The sequence below is a fragment of the Balaenoptera ricei genome, chromosome 14 (assembly GCF_028023285.1).
Source record: "Balaenoptera ricei isolate mBalRic1 chromosome 14, mBalRic1.hap2, whole genome shotgun sequence".
Taxonomy (NCBI): Eukaryota; Metazoa; Chordata; class Mammalia; order Artiodactyla; family Balaenopteridae; genus Balaenoptera; species Balaenoptera ricei.
In genome coordinates, this window is record NC_082652.1 from 40,361,032 (window position 1) to 40,374,773 (window position 13,742).

At 44.6% G+C, this 13,742-nt stretch overlaps 1 protein-coding gene across 1 annotated transcript in view; it reads right to left on the reverse strand.

Annotated features, from left to right (window-relative positions):
• Window positions 1-13,742, reverse strand: part of TMEM241 (transmembrane protein 241) — a 104,933-nt gene that overhangs the window by 42,999 nt on the left and 48,192 nt on the right. Inside the window, exons 9-12 of the mRNA XM_059894803.1 lie at window positions 12,987-13,032; window positions 11,833-11,868; window positions 8,553-8,587; window positions 1,712-1,781 (exon numbers count right to left, since the gene is read on the reverse strand). Coding sequence (XP_059750786.1) covers window positions 1,712-1,781; window positions 8,553-8,587; window positions 11,833-11,868; window positions 12,987-13,032 — 187 coding nt within the window. The remainder of the gene's footprint in view (window positions 1-1,711; window positions 1,782-8,552; window positions 8,588-11,832; window positions 11,869-12,986; window positions 13,033-13,742) is intronic.

Here is a 13,742-nt window from a genome sequence, read left to right on the forward strand (position 1 = left end):
AGAGGGTAAGCCAGAGGTAGAATGTAATAGAGAGTTAAACCAATTCAGATAAAGATTTCCAAATCTTTCAAATTAAAAAAAAAAACAAAACACCTGAGTTTTCATGTTGAATTAGAAAAACTTGCAGATTAAAAGGGGCAGAAATGGAGGCAGAAGGTCACCCTACAGGGACTTCCCTGCCGGTCCAGTGGTTAAGACTCTGCACCTCCACTGCAGGAGGCATGAGTTCGATCCCTGGTCAGGGAACTAAGATCCTGCATGCCGCGCAGCGCGGCCAAGAAAAAAAAAACCAGGTCACCCCACAAAGCCATCACCAACGGGCTATGAACTGTGATGTTCTGCTCCAAATAACCAAACCTGGTGGCCCCCTTGGCACCCTGGCCACCCATGCGGCCAAAGAAGCAGGCCCAAAGGGAAGCAAGTCGGCAGGCACCAGCGTGGCACTGACACTCCTGCCACACAATCCTAGCTAATGGGCAAGTGACAAGGCCTGACCAAATGGATAGGAACTGAGAAGACAAATTCTGTCAGTGTTTTCCTGAAACTTTTCTGAGAGTGATAAAAAAAAAAAAAAAATCACTCTGAGGCTCAAATGCAGATGCAAACTCTATAATACTGATTTTTTCTGTCCTAACACACCCCCATCAGAAACAGCACCTAGCTGCATATCAGCTCTTTAACTCTCTGTGAAGAATCACTGCTTCACAAGGTACACTCTCTTTTGGGTGGAAGTAGGTGGTCTGGCTTTTATGTAGCAGTTGCTTCTGGTCTGTTGACATTTTATCTACAGATAATAATAATGCCCATCATTTGCTGAGCCGGGCAAGATGCTTCGAGCTTTATGTACCTTATTTAATACATACAGTCACCCTGTATTGGTATTATCTTTCCATTTTACAGATGAGAAAACTAAACTAAGGTTTGGGAGAACTAGGATAACTTGCCCAAAGACACAAATTAGCAAACAGCAAGGCTAAAATTCAACCCAAGTGTGGTCTTTCGACCATATCAGAATCCATGCTTTGAGACTGTCCGCAGCAGCCTTTCCATTCCTCAGCACAATACAGTCAAGCGAAGTGGGGGTCATGGCAGGAAAGGGGTGGGGGTAGGATGGGGATGAACCTCTGTGTATCTAAATGTATCCATCTAATTGGTCCACATCTCTGATACTTCCCAAGGCCAAATATTAACGATCACCTTGTGGTCTAGACAATTCCTAGTCATTGGTTTCAAAATCTGTCTCTCAGAGTCTTAGGGTTCAGTCAAAAGTTTTTGGAGGCTGCCCTTTAGGAACAAGAGAGAAATCAAGGTAGATGCTGACAGGGTGTGATTCTGTACCCAAATCTTCCCTTGCACTGAGCCAGTGTCATCATTTTTATATACTGAAGTTCTGTTTAAGAATTGCTTGTGGGGAAAAAAAAAAAGAGTGGGAGAATTCTCTCTCTTCTGCAAGTCTGAAAACCACTGCCCTGGCCGAGAAAATTCTTCAGGACAGTGGTCCTCGCAGGTCCCAGGCCAGCCCTGAGCACCTGAGAATGTTCGTAATAACCCTCTGATGGCCGATGGGGCAACTTCCTCACCTGCACCAGACACCACTTTCTTCTACACTCATTCAGATAACAGACAGTGACCCTGGGCTTCACGAAGACACAGCTGCTAGTACAGAAACATACAAATCCACAGTGCGAGGGGTTTTCCGAGTTAAGATTACCTGGCACAGCAGCTGCCATGGAATCTGTAGAAATACAGGAACGGAAAGTCCAGGACGCTGAGGAGATCACCTGAGGGAAACAGCAAGGGTGAGACACACAGCCCGAAAGCCCCCTGCCCCTGGCTGCCCGGAAGCTCAAGGCAAGGATCTTAATTACATCAGCCCTCTGAGCGCTGAGCTGCCCAGCAGTGAATTCACTCCGGCATTCGAGGGTTTCTGTGTCATTGGCATTGTCTTCTTACAATAATAGTGTGATGATAATAACACCCATTTAGTGAAAGCCTGCCCTGTGCAAGGCCCTGTGTGAAAAGCTTCCCGAACGTTGTCTCTTTCAATCCTTGTAACAACTCTGTGAAGCTTTGTTATCCCCATTTAAACTGCAGCTCAGAGAAGTGATTTGTTCACGTTTGCACAGCTCTCTAACTGTTGAGCCAGAGTGTGGACCCCGGTGACTTCAAGTCCTAAGATCTCTCCTCTTCACCAGGCAGCCATCCCGGGCCCAGAGCGTAGGACAAAAAGAATCTTTTTTTAAGATTCTTCTATTCTTTTCTGCCTTATATCTAAAAAAGGATCGTGAATGCATGCCTCTGACATCTTTTCTCATCTTTGTGTTTAATTACCGCGCAAACAGAGAAGGGGCCAACCGCCCGTGCATACTCATTTTAGTTTAAGGTCCAAAGGGTACATTTATTTCTAGTGAAGTAAGTTCATTCTTTTAGTTCCACTTGGTGCAAGAGGAAATAATCACACATATTGGCTGCTTCCCTCTCTGGAATTTGAACTTGGTCACAAACAAGAAGTCAGGAGATTAAAAAAGCAGAAAGCCTTCCAAAAATGTCCAGAGAAAAGGAATTAAGCATTTCCACAGCAGATAGCCTAATCCTTCCAAATCTGGAATTTCTGAGATTCTGGAGGCGCCAGACCTTCCAGACCCCTGGGCCTCGGTCTGTCTCTCAGTTCTGGATGGGCTGGAGCAAGAAAGGTTGATTTTCCTGAGTACTCACAGCACGTCAGGGGCAGCGGAACATCCTTCATCACTACACTTATTAATCAAGAGTTTCAGAACAAAAGACACAACGCATCGCTACAATTCCTCATACCTAAATGATCTCAAATGATTCAACCATCGACTGGGAAGGAGAGGTCTGAATTCCACTTCTCTGGACGGTTGCTTTTTTCTACCATAACTATTGTTATTTTTGTTTGATTTGGTTTGTACATATGTATGTGTATTTAACTAAAAGGAGAGGTCCCCTAGGATCTGGTTTTCGTGCAGCCCAACAAAAGGCTAAGAGTTTTTGTTCTCTTTCTGCTACGGCTCCACTGAACACCTCTGTCATTTCCTAGGGACCTATACTGGTGGAGGGACTTTGTAACTGACATCAGGCCCAGACATCCAGTGCATGAGGAGCTCCACTGCTCCTGTAGCCCCTTTTCCCACAGAAGTGACAGTTGAGGACACCCTGAGCACCCAGGTCCTAGCAGGTGGCCCCAGCCCCCTGTAAGGTGGGTGAAGGCACATTCGTGGAGGATTTGCTCTGTCTCTTTGGCAGCTGTTGGTTCTTGGCTCTTTCCCAACCGCCCTCTCAGCGTGAGAGAAACTGCAGCGCAGTCAGTGTGACCAGGAGGGCTGGGCAGAGAAGAATAAATTAAACGCAGGACCTCAAGATTCAGGGGAGGTGAACTGGACTCCCAGTGCGGCCCAGGCTACGGAGGGGTCTGAAGGGCAGTGCAGTGGGCAGAGGTAGACTGGGAGGAAGGAAGATAAAGAAAAAAATCACCATCATAGGGAATTGACCAGTTACATAATAACCCTCACTCAAATCCTAAAAATTGATCCTGTAAATCATTGAGAGCAAGAGAGAGAATAGCTCGCTCTTCTCTTTGAGCCATTTCTGAAACCTCCACACATTTCTCATGTAGTTGACTCCATGACTGTCTCTCCTTCTAGAGCCACTGAGTCCTTGTGAGCAAGGATTCTATTATACTCAGCCCTTGTATCCACTGTGTTAGGACCATCTCTGACAAATAACAAGCACTCCTGAGCCAAGCGTATCTGGAAGACTTCAACCCCTCTTGCTTTCCCTGGAGAGAATGTTCCAAACACTTTCCACTTGGCTCTGCTGGTCCTCAATCTCAAATTGGCCCCCGGTGCTTCCCCCCTGATGCCTTCAGCCGGCCTCATCTTTTACTTCAACAGAGAGGGTGCACACCAACCTCTAAACAGCAAAGGTTAATGATTGTGCTACAAAAATAGTCCCGAAAATGTTGCAGTACGTGGCTAGCTGGCCCCAACCACATGAGAACTAGACCCAGGAGCTAAAAGCTGTGTAAAGATGCTCAAAAGACAACACTTCTGCACCACCTAGCGCAGAACGCACACTTTAAGCACAGAGTAAGCGGTTCAAGCGCTGTAAACATGCTTTGTGGCATCAACATGCAGCTTATGCACAGAAGTCTGAGTTAAGCCTTCATCCCTGTGCTCCACAGTTAAAATTCTGCTGACTCTCTGAGTGAGGGAGTGAGTCCCATCTCTCTGAAGATAATGGAGCATGAAATCGCCACGGTGAAAAGTGTGGCACAATTTTACCACATCAAGAACAATGGATACTTGAACATCAAGAAAATTTCCTCTCACCACATTTTAGTGAATCAGTGGAAAAGTGGAAGGTCAGTTCCAGGATGTAGTCAGTACTGCTTGCTTTATCTCAATACGAGCAGCAGACACACCACGTAACAAGGTCATTTCTGGTCAGATTCCCGAAAGTCTTCCTGCCCTTCTGGTTCCTTGAAATTTTCTCTCTTGAAAATGCCACAGCAGAGGGACCCCATACAAAGATGAAATGCAAACTTTCAAACAGAGGAAGAATTTGTTTTCTCTACTATTACTTAAGGCAGTCCTGGGGGTGCAAGTTTCTAAGATTCTTGGAGCTTCTGCATGAACTGTGACTTTGAAAGATTAGAAGGAGAACTAGATCCCACCCACCAAGAAGCAAACCCAGGGGCTTCCCTGGTGGCGCAGTGGTTGAGAATCTGCCTGCCAATGCAGGGGACACGGGTTCGAGCCCTGGTCTGGGAAGATCCCGCATGCCGCGGAGCAGCTAGGCCCGTGAGCCACAACTACTGAGCCTGCGCATCTGGAGCCTGTGCTCCGCAACAAGAGAGGCCGCGATAGTGAGAGGCCCGTGCACCGCGATGAAGGGTGGCCCCCGCTTGCCGCAACTGGAGAACGCCCTCGCACAGAAACGAAGACCCAACACAGCCAAAAATAAATAAATAAATAAATAAATAAATAAATAAATAAATAAATAAATAAAAAAGAAGCAAACCCAGTGCCTGAAATAGGAAAAGTGTCAGGGTCTGCACCTAGGACATGGAGAACTATCTACCTGGTCCCTACCTACCACTACATCCCAATGCACCCCAAAGGTGGTGACCCAAAGCCACACCACCTGCATTGCAAGAAAGCCTATCTTTCTAGTCACTCGGGAGTGAGTGAGAAGGGCGGCTCAGTCAAAAGCACTACTGAGAGACCATCACCCACCTAGTAGAATAGCTAACATAAGACAGACAACACCAAATGTTGGTGAAGACATGGAGAAACCGGAATTCTAACGCATTGTTGGGTGGGAGGGTAAAATGGTACAAATGCTTTAGAAAACTGGCACTTTCTTTAAAAGTTAAACATATATCTACTGTAAGACCCAGAAATTCTACTCCTAGATATTTATCCAAGAGACATTAAAACATAAGTCCACAAAAAGCACTGTATGAGAATCTTGATGGCAGCTTTATTCATAACAGCCCAAAACTGGAAACATCCCAGGTGAGCATCAACAGGTGAATGGATAAACAAAAGGTTCATACACTGGCACACTAGTCAGCAATAAAAGAGAATAGACTAGTGAGACACCCAACAATCTGGATGAATCTCTAAATGCTATGCTGAATGAAAGAGCTAGACACAAAAGAATACTTCCTGTGTGTTTCCATTTATATGAGGCTCTAGAATAGACAGAACTTATGTATGGTAACAGAAATCAGATCAATAGGGGCTTTTGGTGGTCGGTGAGAGGGAGTGACTAAGAAGGGACGTGAGGAAACTTTCTGGAGTGACAGAAGTTTTCTATATCTTGATAGAGGTGTGAGTTACATGGGCATATACACTTTGTCAAAATTGATCAAGCTGTGCATTTAAGATATGTGCATTTCCTATGTGTAAATCATATCTCAATTTTAAAATGTTTTGAAAGTACTACTAAATAATGAAGATACAAGTAAAAAAAGAAGAGGTAAGAAGAAACCAAAAAGAATAAAGCTCTGTTTTAAAACATCAGATATTAACAGAGCCTTTAAAAAAAAAAAAAAAAAAAAAGGCTGCACCCATGGGTCCTGACTCTTACTGTGTCTTAATTGGTGCAGGTGTGGGAGAATCAGGAAGCTGCTCTCCCTGACCCACACCCAGGCCTCGAAGTGAACATTCCAGATGGAAAGTATAATAAGCAAGTGGGAAAGAACGAAGTGTTGTTCTATCTTAAAAATGGGCTGGACCACCCACGGGTCCAATGAGAAAGCTAACAAATTGGCAAGAATTGAAGCTGCCCAATCAGAGCAGTCCTTGAATACTTCTGGAGGAAAGAGATTTTCCTCAGCTGTTTTATTGGCTTAAATTTTGTAATCAACGTTATGCTCCTATGAGAAGACATCACCAGGACCCATCAAAGGGTTTAGGGCAACTGACCTGGCTTTATAAAGCTGGGAAAAACTGATCCCCAAGGGGTCTTCTAGATTCTCAGCTTCCATAATCTCACACACCAAATTCCTACCTTCATATCCATCTGCCTTAATTACCTACTTGAGCAAACCTGTGTGCTTTTTGAAACAATGGGCCACTGCTTAGAGCTGCACAAGGTTGTGCATTACACAACTTCAGTATAAACAACTGCACTGTTTATAAAGACCACAATTGTCTTTGTTACTTAATTCACATAAAAGTAGGTGTGGTTCCACAGTGTTTCCTTGGGATGTTCATGGATTTGATACCCAACTTGGTGTTGGTATAGATGAACATCTCCGGCTTCTTCTGGAAGGCTGCCGCCAGTTCGTAGGTAGCCTCACACCTACCTTCCCTGGGGCCTTTGCCTGAGCCCTGCTACGATGGCTACTGAGGCCCACAGGACTCCTGACCCCTACGGCCGTGGGGCACCCCCTCGCAGGGAAGCTTCAGCTAAACTCCAGTCTCCCTCTGCTACCCACCTCCTCAGCATCATCTTGGTCACATCACTTAACTCCTCTGGGTTTCAATTTCCTCATTTGTAAAATGTGGTGGCACCTTGGATAATCACTAAGGTTCCTTCCAGCTCTGATAAGCGTGAGTGTAACAAATGAACTAGCATAACCTCTTAGGGAAAGGCAGAGCGACTTCTTTAAGTGAATATCATTCACCCAAATCCACTAGAAATCACTCAGGGAGAAAATGAACATGCAAACCAAGAAGCACCAGCAAGCATAACTCTCCAAAGGTCTTTGATTAAAAACCTCTTTGAAAGGCAGAAGACACTTAGTAGGCTCTGAAATACCTGTTGGGTGGCAACCCTCTGGCTGCACGAAGGAATGCTGAGAGGCGGGATTTGGAGGCGGACACTCAGCGGTACAGGTAGGTGTTTAGGGTCAACACCAGGGTTTCATATGACTTGTAATTTTACAAAGGGTAGGTTTCCAGGCTATGGGAGTGCGCAGAAAACAGTGGATGTGCTTCAGTATGGGCAAGTGTAGAAGCACTCATGGAGAAAAAATAATTCAAATTATGCTAATGAGACAGCGGTTCGGTTATGTCATATCCAATCTAGAAACATGACCCGAGTCACCATCAGCAGTTCCCTGAGGATATTAGTTCAAACAGTCTGAAGCAGCTAAAAACACAAACAGAAAGGGGTTGCTGTTTGGGGCACAGCAGGAAGCTAGAAGGGGCTTCAGAAATAATCCAGTCCACCTTTCTTAATTTCCGGATAAGAGACTGAGACCCTGAGGGCTTGGGTAATGCCTCATGCATAGCAAAGGTCAATAAACATTAGTTTAAGGAGTGTGACCAATAAAATGTGTATTTTCAGCCGTGCTGCACACAGATATTTTTGCTTTATCTTTGCATCAACTTCAAAAACTTTCAAAGTAAAAAAACACAGTGAAACAGAGTATTACGGAAAATTCCTGAATTTGGAAAACAACTCTAGGGTAACTGAGGCAGCAACAGGGTAAAGGTAAGTTTTTTGTTTATTTTTAAATTTAATTTTATTTATTTATTTTTTATACAGCAGGTTCTTAGTAGTTATCTATTTTATACATATCAGTGTATATATGGGTGAAGGTAAGTTTTAAAATGACTTCTTAAATCTGGAATTACGAAAACTGGATGACAATATATGATAAAAATATATAAAAGGATGTCACTGAGAAATAGGGGCAATTTGAACTTCTCCACCAAATCTTTAGCCCTAGGATTGAAGAGCAATTCTGGATGCTTGAAGGGAGAATTTTAGAAAAGGACAAAGCAAGCACTAGTTTATTTGGCAGATAATAAACCTGCCTATACATCTGAGATTGCACCAGATGAAAACATCAACAATAAAAGATGGAAAAAGGTTAAATTCATGGGCAATAAATCCATAACGGGATACTAAGAACAGTTTCAAGTATGTGGGCCATTCCTAACCCTTAAGTGTGACACCCTGGAAGGCAGCTACATTCTCTTTCAAAATTTCCCTCAGAGATATAACCGGAGTCAGAGCACTGGGTCGAATGGGCAATGTAAGATAAACAAACAAACAAACAAAAGGATGTTTACCTGTGGGGTGAGATGCAAATGCCAGGAGCACCACACTGAAAAAGAAACAGCAGACTCGTGAAGGAAGCTTCCCCAGCACTGAGAAAACAACATGCATTTTCACCCATTCATACTTGGAAATAGTGAGATTTGCCTAAAAGCAAATTATCTGCACTGAATGGTCTCCTTCTGCCTAGATCCAACTTGTCAGGGAGAGAGTGAGAATCTCCTGAAATGCCTCAGGTTTTGGCAGGAGGGCTGGATCTCCCCTGTGATGGCCTCTGAGGGTCCGTGCCCCTCTTGGAGGGTCAGTCCTGCCACTAATGATTATCATATTCACCTAATCTACAGAGAGTATTTGTCAGCTAAACAAAGCAGAGTCTAAATTACAAATAGGCTGCAGCCTAAAAGTTAGCTGTTGAATGTGAGCTAAATCTATTTGTGAGCTAAATCACAAAATTAACTACACAGAAGAATAGGTAAATTTCCAGGAAGCTAGCCCACAAAATGACCCATGCCATCCACCCTGTGTCTGAAAACTACCTGGACCAATTTGCAGTTGATGCTGTTTGGGATGATGCAGGCCATACCTGTGCTTGGCTCTCTCCCATCTTCATCTCTGGAAGCCTGTCCCATCTCCCGGCGCCTGTCTACAAGTGCCTTTGCGCGGTCCTAAGCCCACCTTCCATACCCTCTTCCGTCAAAACTCATGCCACGCAGGCAGCTGATTTAGTTGGAGGTTGGGAATGAAACTTTTAATTCAAATATAAGAAGGAATGTTTTCTTAAAGCGCTGGTTGGCCTGCTCTGGTTCTTAACCCTGGATACACATCCAAATAGTGAAACATCCTGGCTAGAATCTCTGAGGGTATGGTCCGGGCATCCATTGTTTTTATTTGTTATGGCTCCCGGCAGGTATAAAGTACCAGGATCAGGAAGCACTGCCACAAATCTCCAGTTGGTGACATGATAGCCAGGGAAACCAATGTTAGCTCATCAGCCCTGCCCTGCTCTTGGGTTATCTCCCAGCATCATTTCTGTTTTTCTGATGGTTTTCAGAGGAGCAGTATCACAGAAAGAGGCAGGAGGAGAGGAGGGTTGTGACAACGGCCACAAGAATAGTCACATTCCGGTCATTCGGAAGTTGTAGGTTTGTGAGACAAGGGTTTACAGGCAGCTAGCTGTAAAAAAAATACACACACTACAAACAAGACTGGAGATTTCCTCTCCTTCTCTTGGGCTGTCTGCTTGCTGTCTCTTCTTTCTCCGGAAAACACATACCCTGTACATACTCCATTATTCTACCTCGCTGGATCCCCTTTCGGCTTCAACTTCAGCAGCAGAAGTTATTGCTCCTATGGCAGGATGTGAGGGGCCCCTTTCCATCCCAAAACATCTCCCAGGGCCTGACATGGTATCCCAAATGCCATCATCGGAATCACCCCAAAGGGTGACTCTAAAAGAAAACACTAGGGAGTTAAAAATAAGAGATAATTAAATAAAAGAGTTGGCTCTCTAGTCCATGTCTGAATTTTGTAAATATAGAGTTACACCCTCCTAGTTCCTACACTGTGATGTCCTGTGGAGCAAGCACCATATTTTATTCATCTTTGGAGCTCAAGTATTTAGCAGGGCCAGATACATAGCAGGTTCTCCCTATGTTTTCAAACCAGCAGGCAGAGCTCCGGGCTGGCACCTACAGGCACAGCTTGCCCTACAGAGCTGAGTGAATGCAGATCTCTGGATGCTGATACCCAGGGCCTGTGGGAAATCGAATCTCAGCCCTGGTTCATCTTCATCACTTGTACTGAAAGAAGACGTGGAAACAGCAGCGTGGCTTTAGCGGGGTGTGCAGCGGGCTGAGGCAGGAAGCCTTAAGCACCTGTCTCCCAGGCAGTGACACCCTCACACGGGGGAGGGCAAGGAGGGGGCAGGGCAGGAGAACTAGCTGGGGGTCACAGTGGCTGTTTTTTTCCACCCCCAAAACCCTCTGCTGCTCGCCTTGGCTATAAGCTCTGTGGGGAAAAAGAGCTGTCTAAAGTACTCCGATGTCATGGAAACATTTCAAACACCAAGAGTCTTCTGCATTTTCAGAAACACCTCTTGAAAAGGCAGCTGGTGGGTCTGGGCAGAGTGGAACTAATGACTGTTCCATTGAGTACAAAAGAGGCCCCAGCTATGTTTGGGTTGAATCCTGTCTTCAAAAAGGCATTTTCATAAATACTAAGATATTTAGGAACTTTACCTGTAGGTAGAGAACACAGCTCTTGAACGTTTTAAGCTAACTTCCTGCAGAAATCCATGTGGCCAAAGGCTGAGAGGCACCTCTCCGACCTTGGTCCTCTGGACTGAATGTTGTTGCATTAGGCAAACTTGAGTTCTGGACAGCAAAACCTCACTTTCTCAATTAGGTCCCTCAGTGCACCATGTGGGGCTCTCAGAATGCAAGAATACTCCCAACCCCTATAGCAGCCAACCCCTATTCTTTACTTGGCTTGGGGCAACGGTACAAATGGAAATCCATATACTATACTTACATATTATAAATCAAGCCTCAAACTTCATCCTACCTTAACAAATACACCTTCAAAGCAACCTGAAAGTCCAGATTAAAATTTAGAATTCGTGGAGTCCTTGGAGCTTCTTGTCAGAAGGTGGCGGTGTGGAGAGAGCCTGCCTCTGGCTCCCAGCTCCCAGTGCACCCTCTTCTCTCCGACACCAGGCTCCAGCCTGCACCCAAGGACCTCAAACATGTGTGTGTGGACACCTCAGTCTGCAAGCCCACCCCCCATCCACATCCCTCATACTAACAGCCTTTCTTTGGACATCCATTGGGTCTCGGAATGAGTTAAGAAGACAGACCCAGGGAGGCCTTGGAATCCACTTGGGTAGGAAATTCCAAGTCCCAGTCTAGAAGGAAGGGTGTGGGCTCTTAGCCTTACAGACTCCATATGCCTTGGGGAGAGGCATGGCTCTCTGAAGTGCGGGGCTGGATGGAAGCCCTTCTTGCCTGGCCTAATGGCAGGACTACTATTTAGTTTCCGCAATTCTGATCATCTCACCAATTATTTAGCTTGCCTTCCTGGCAGGCAGGCACACTGGCTCAGATCTCCCTTATCCAAATATTACTGGATATAACTGACTCACTTTGCTGTACAGCAGAAACTAACACAATGCTGTAAATCAACTATACTCCAATAAAAAAATTAATTAATAGAAAATATATACATTATTGGAAAATAAAAATCCATTAGCTCTAGAAGAATATGAGTTATTCTTTGAAAATTTAAATTATATTTTACCTGAATAGATAGTTTAAGTACTGCTGGTCAATGTCACTAAGAAATGAGAAAAATAAATAAATAAATAAAAGGTGAAATAATATGTGTTTAACATACACAAAATAGTCATTTTCTTCCATTAATAAATTAGATCTATGTACAAGTTCCTACATTTATAAATCATTAATAAACACTAAGAAAAGTACTTTATATTCAAAACCATTTCCTGGCTCGTTTTTTAAAAACATTTCCAATTTAGTACTATCACATGCATTTTCACTTGTGGCCGATTATGTGTACATTTGCCATTTTAAAAGGAGTGTCAGCTCTCTCAGGTCACTGGACTGGCTTCTAGGGCTACCATACTTGACAAATAAAAATACAGGACACCCAAATAAATCTGAATTTCACATAAAGAATAATGTTTTAGTATAAGTATGATCCAAATATTGCATGAAACATACTTAAACTAAAAAAGTTATTCGCTGCTTATCTGAAATTCAAATTTACCTGGGTATCCTGTATTTTATCTAACAACTCTACTGGCTTCTTGCTGAAAAAACACTTTATTCAAAGAAAAAATGGTGCTCTAGGGACCCATCACATACCCTCAGCATGTATAACCTTCTCCCAGGAGTCAGTCCCTTCAGACCTTTCTTTGTGGCCCTCAGGCGGCCCCGAAACCCAGGGGCCAGCTGGCCAGTGGAGGGCTCTGACCTGGCGGCTCCAGCCCAACCAAGGCCTGAATTCTCATCTTTTTCATTTACATTCAGCAACTCTGTTCCACTGACTGCCCTCAACAAAGGCCTCATTTTACCCCAGAACAGAGCTGGTGACGGGGGAGACTTCTGGGTCTAAAGTTAGGAAGGGGTTGCAGATACAAGAAAAAAGACTTGTGCCTCTGAGCTGCAGGAAGTGAACTGGGGCCCAAGGCAGCCGGTCATGCAATTTTTGTCAAAATGTCATCTAAACAGCCGCCCTGAAGGAAGAGGAGAGAGACTTCCAGGCTCTTCGCACATCGCTGGCGGTGGTTCAGGTACTGATGGACCCGGCCTGCTGCCCTCCCCCCATCCTGGACTCATGGAGTCTCTGGCTGAAGGAAGAAGCTCACGACTCCGTGGGTCTCACCCCTTTCCTTTAACCAAATGACGACTCACCAAACTTTAAAAGTTTACCTTAACGCGTTGGGTTTCTGGGATTTCTGTAGTATCTTATAAGCCCCTGGAAAGGAAGCAACACAAGTCACTGGCACGTGGCATTCTGTGGAGGGAGCGGCTGGTGCTTCCTGGGAAGCATGAAATCTGCAGGGAGAAGGGCCCCTCTTCCCTGCAAGGGTCACCCGCAGCCAATAGGGGGCGACAAAGAGCACTTCGGAGAATTTCAAGGATGCACATTCGCTAAGCCCCCAGATGATGCAGTTCATAGAGAGAGTGCTGGGCTGGAAAGGCTCGTGGTCCCCAGAAGGACACAATTAACAGGAAGCCTGGATTTCCTTTGATGGTGCACATGAGAAACACCGCTGGACTTCTGACCCATGTGTCACAAAGTCAGGGCACTGTTTGATCCCCCTAAGACTACAGATAGGAAACATTGGTTTGAAATAAAGTAGATGATCCTTTTATTTCACCCACTTAATTTTTTTTTTTTGGTATACTGCTGAAAGAGAGTGTTTTTGACACAAACCTCTGCATCTGGATCTCTTCTCACCATTTTTAGAGAAGACCAACCAGCACTGCACAAGTGGATTTGAGCAAGCGAAGCCTGGGCCCTGGCGAGTTAATTAATGTTTGTCACGAGAAAGGTGAGACTCTATGGAAACTGCAAACATTTCAGGAAAACTCCAAAACAGGAAAATCAAACCAGAAAAATGCCCATTTAATTTTAACCTTGACACCTTGGATTTAATCTTCCTATTGTCCAGGATCACTAAA